This window comes from Vespa crabro, chromosome 7 (assembly GCF_910589235.1).
Source record: "Vespa crabro chromosome 7, iyVesCrab1.2, whole genome shotgun sequence".
Lineage (NCBI taxonomy): Eukaryota > Metazoa > Arthropoda > Insecta > Hymenoptera > Vespidae > Vespa > Vespa crabro.
In genome coordinates, this window is record NC_060961.1 from 6,943,940 (window position 1) to 6,948,939 (window position 5,000).

The 5,000-nt window shown below is 35.2% G+C and overlaps 1 protein-coding gene across 1 annotated transcript in view; it reads left to right on the top strand.

Moving 5' to 3' along the window:
• LOC124425552 (ubiquitin-conjugating enzyme E2 Q2) overlaps nucleotides 1–5,000 on the top strand; it is a 6,270-nt gene that overhangs the window by 158 nt on the left and 1,112 nt on the right. The window contains exons 1-5 of the mRNA XM_046966036.1: nucleotides 1–1,596; nucleotides 3,684–4,031; nucleotides 4,164–4,323; nucleotides 4,429–4,580; nucleotides 4,718–5,000. The exon at nucleotides 1–1,596 is cut by the window's left edge and continues 158 nt beyond it; the exon at nucleotides 4,718–5,000 is cut by the window's right edge and continues 15 nt beyond it. Of these exons, the coding sequence (XP_046821992.1) occupies nucleotides 1,435–1,596; nucleotides 3,684–4,031; nucleotides 4,164–4,323; nucleotides 4,429–4,580; nucleotides 4,718–5,000 (1,105 nt within the window). The 5' untranslated portion in view covers nucleotides 1–1,434. The remainder of the gene's footprint in view (nucleotides 1,597–3,683; nucleotides 4,032–4,163; nucleotides 4,324–4,428; nucleotides 4,581–4,717) is intronic.

Sequence of the window (5,000 nt, forward strand, 5' to 3'; positions counted from 1 at the left end):
CAGGCATCCTGTTACTGTGGAAGCAGTATATTTTATTTATAAATTATATATATATATATGAATTTTGACAGACAAGTCCGATTGCCATTTGAAAAAACTAATACAGTGGACTGGTGCCTCTTCCCTCTATTTTAATAACGATCTTCGATAATACGTACGAGAAATTTGTACAAAAAAATTACTTTATGAAGTTATACGGTTCTATCGTATAAAACTATTTTATTATTATTATTATTATAATTAATATTATTGATTGTTTTTTTTTCAAATGTCCACATTATTTTGTTTAAATCAACAATGAGGAAAGTTTTTTCAAACAAAAGAAATAATAATCAAGTTCAGCTAATATTTCATTTTACATAAATAATGGAAAAGAAAGGAAAAAAAATTAGGTATGTTCGCAGTGAGATTATGTCACGTAAAAGAGGAGGAATACGTGACACATTGGGAAAGAACTATGGCACCACCTGGATATATTTATGGTTATTTAAAAATTTTATTCCAAGGTTTAAATGATTTTATTATAATTTCTAAAAAGGGCTTACGCGCGAAATATCTTGAAAAGAACTTAAAAAAAAAATAAAACAAAAAATGAAAAAAGAAAAAGAAAAAAAAAGAAAAAGAATATCCTCTGTGCTCGACGTCAAAAGACATATAAAGAGAAATAAAGAAAGAAAAAAAAACAAGGATTTACGAGCCCAGTCCAAAAACTAGAAATTAATTATTTGTAATAAATTAGATTAGTCCATTTATTTGTTAATATCTGTTAAAAAATAATACGTGTATTATACTTTAATATAACTATCGCCTTTCTCTCTCTCTCTTTCTTTTTCTTTCTCTTTGTAAATATAGTTTATAAGATTTAGAAATACTAGCTATTTCAAATAAATTCATGATACAATCGATAAAGCTTTTATTAATTTCTGTAGAAAAAAGAAAAAAAATCAATCTCGATAATGATTTTAAAATTTTAATTGGAAAAAGAAAAAAAGAGATATCTTTTAGCATTAGGCTATACTACCGATGAAATTTAGTTCGAAAAAGAAGTAAAGATATATAATAAACAAAAAAAATACAAATTTATTCGATATATCCTATTTTACACAAACCCCATAATGTATCCCCTCTCCCCAGTAAAAAGGATAGATTATATAGAAATATGCTTACGGTTATCATAGAAAATGAATTTGAACGATTGGCGCGAACGGAAGGACATGAATGCGCTTGCGCTAAAGCGCAATGATGTCCAACGGTGGCGCCAGCTGAGAGCGGAGGAAAACGGAATTGCACGAGACCGGCCGAAGTTCTCAGTCGCGGTCGCCATTTTGTCGGGTAGTCATCGGGTTCGTCGTGTTTCTCTCGGCTGCTGTGTTTTTGGTGGACGTAACCGCCGAAAAATTTGGGGCACAGCAGATTCGGCCGTTTTCACCCCAAATGGCTTGCTTGAACACGTTAAAGCAGGAGATAAAAACCCTCGAGTCCGTCTTCCCAAAGAGCCATGAAAGATTTCAAATAATGTCTGCGAGCGTGGACGAGCTTAGCTGCAGGTTCGTCGGTAAAAATGGGAAGAAATACGAAATACACGCCAATATAACAGTAAGTACGTTAAAGTGTATTTATCCATTGTGACAAACTATTATGAATTCGATTATTTAATTTTACATAAGCCTTGATATTTTTCCGTCGGAGAAGCGCGCCTTCATTTCCGTCGTTGTTTCTCCTCTTTCTCTCTCTCTCTCCCTCTCTCTCTCTCTCTCTATACCGCCCTCCTCTTCTGTCTGTCTGTCTGTCTATCTACTTCTCGTTCCCTTTCGCTCTCTCTCTCTCTCTTTCTCATTCTCTCTCTTTCTCTCTCTCTCTTTCTTTCTTTACTCTCTTCTCACTCTCCCTTTTTCTTGTACTCGCTGATTCTTCCTCTCTCTCTTTCTCTCTCTCTCTCTCTCTCTCTCTCTCTCTCTCTGTCTCAACCGATAAGGACAAAGAAATAACAACACTCTCATCGTGTTGTTATTTGGAACTTTTGACAAGAAGAATCGTTCGATTCTTCGATTTCTCTCTCTCTCTCTCTCTCTCTCTCTCTCTCTCTCTCTCTCTCTCTCTTTCGTAGAACTCGAGTCACACGCTTTTACATTTAGTCCATATCACCGTCCTTTCGCCATACCACACTCGTAAGATTTTGACGTTGCTTCGATCGATCTTCCCTCCCTCTCTTTCTCCCTCCTCCCTCTTCTCTCTCTCCTCTCTCTCTCTTTCTCTCGATTTGTTCGATGGTTAGATTTTTGTCGAGGAATTAACGCGTCGCGCACGTCTGGAGGTCAATGCGTGGTGTGTACTCGATAGAGGGTAAGGCCCTCACAATGCAACTACTACCTATCTCTTCTTTTATTATTTTTTTATTCATTATGATCAAATGGTGTGTACGTCTCTTTCGTCGTCATTACGATTATTCGAATAGTAAACGTCATCTTCATTATCGTCGTTGTTATCGTCGTTATCGTTGTCTTTATTATCGTTATGCTTATCCAATCATCTTTTCATACGTTTTAAACAAACACAATTAATTAATGTATTTATATACATTGTGTGTGTGTATATATTTTTTTTATTACGTCGTTATTCTTTTATTTTATTTACATTTCTTTTCCTTTTCTTTTATTTTCCTTTCCTTTTCTTTTCTTTTCTTTTCTTTTCTTTTCTTTTCTTAGATTTCGCGGGTATCATTAGATACGTTACGCGATCGGTCGTTCCTGTTGTCATCGTCGCGTACTCGTAACTTGTAATTCGTGCAATATTGTAAGCATGTCATTTTGTCCTGCAATAAACCGAGTGAAACGAGCTTTTTGTTCTTTCGTTTGTTCGTTCGTTCGTATGTTCGTCGTTCATCTTAAAAATTAGGTATCCTCCTTATTTTTAAGAATCCTCCTTTTTTCATTCCTTTTACCTTGCGGTTTTAAGTAGTACGATTATATTTGTATGTGTCGTGTGTGTGTGTGTGTATTTGTGTTTGTGTTTGTGGTTTTTTTTCCTGATATACAAGTGTTGTTCACCGAATCTGTCGAATTAATATTTTGATAATAACCCAGCGTAAAATAATTTTTATTATCGTTTCGATACGAACATATATATTATATGTAAGTACTGTTGTTTGATTTTGATATGATTTGAGAGATTCGTTTTGATTGGGTTAAGTAAGTACATGTGGACGAAAAAGAAGACATCGTTGAAGCGAACGGAATCCAGGGTTTCGCGTCGATATTGGACACACACACACACACACACACACACACACACACACATGTATTTGTTTTGTCGAAATAGCACATCGATCGTTTCGACGTTATGCTTTTCCAATAATTACCGTGGTATCAGTCTATAGAATGTATAACATTCGTGAAGAGTGTGTCTCGTGATAAGTATCATTTTGTATTTGTTTCGTTACGAGTCAATATAATCTTTTATTTAGACGCTTGTATGGAATAAGTAAGAATTTTTGTCTTTTGAAATTTAGGTTTTTCCTTTTTTTCTTTCTTTTGTTTTGTTTTATTTTCTTTCTTTTTCTTTTCTTTTTTTTTAAAGAAAATGACATTTGATTTTCAAGTAGGAACACTTGTACGCTTATACTTTGAAAATATATCTTTCATTTTTTCAATATTGTAAAAAGTACGTGTTATTTATTTTCTTAGGAAACGTATCCCTCCACACCACCGGTATGGTTTGCAGAGTCCGAAGAGACCAGTGTCACCAATGCAGTACAGATTTTAAGCAACACCACTGGTCGCGACAACCATGTAATCAACCAAGTTGGAATCCTCCTTAAAGAATTGTGTCGGCTTCATTCTTTACCAGAACCACCCGATGTGGAACGACTGAGAACAGCATTGGACCCATTAAGATTAGGTGGAGCTAATGAAGCTATGGCACAAAGAATGGAAGCTGAAGATACTGAAGATATTGACGAAGATGAAGAAAGCGAAGCAGAAGAAGATCTTCATTTAGATATGGATGAAGGTGACGCGAATTCAAAGACCAAGGTAAGTAGATTCCTTTTATTACTTTACTCTCTTTACTTACGTAATAAATTTCTATGCCTGTTATAAACATTGTAGAAGTAAGCATGTTATTTATGATTTTTACGGATTGCTATGTATTTTATCCGTACAAAGGGGGAAGAAATGGATTTAGAGCACCTTGCGACGCTAGAAAGGTTGAGACAGAATCAGAGACAAGATTACTTAAAAGGATCTGTTTGTGGAAGTGTACAAGCAACAGACAGGCTAATGAAAGAACTGAGAGACATTTACCGAAGTGACAGCTTTAAGAAAGGTATTATGTGGTTAATGCGTCATGGATAATTGTCTGTATCATCAGTCTCAGAGAAGTTAATATCTAAAAAAAAAACTTCATCTGAATCGTATAAATTTATTTCAGGAATGTACAGCATAGAATTAGTAAATGACAGTTTATACGAATGGAACATTAGGTTGATGTGTGTTGATCCTGATTCACCTCTACATAGCGATCTCATCCTTCTTAAAGAAAAGGAAGGCAAAGACAGTATTCTTCTTAACATGCTTTTTAAGGTATATAAAGTTGTGCCGTTGAAAAATATAGTAAAAAAGTGAGACTGAAAGATCTGTTCTCTTTGAAAAACAGTGAGGATAACTTGTCTTTGATGAAATATTCTATTTCCTTTTTTTTCCATTTTGATTTATTGTAGGAAACTTATCCATTCGAACCACCGTTTGTAAGAGTTGTACATCCCATCATATCGGGTGGATACGTCCTTGTAGGTGGTGCTATTTGTATGGAACTTCTTACGAAACAGGGCTGGAGTTCGGCATACACGGTAGAAGCGGTAATAATGCAAATTTCTGCGACACTGGTAAAAGGAAAAGCACGCATACAGTTTCAAGGCTCAGGCGGTGCTGGTAAAGTGTGCGGTGGACAAGGGCAATACAGTTTGGCTCGTGCGCAACAATCGTTTAAATCGCTTGTACAAA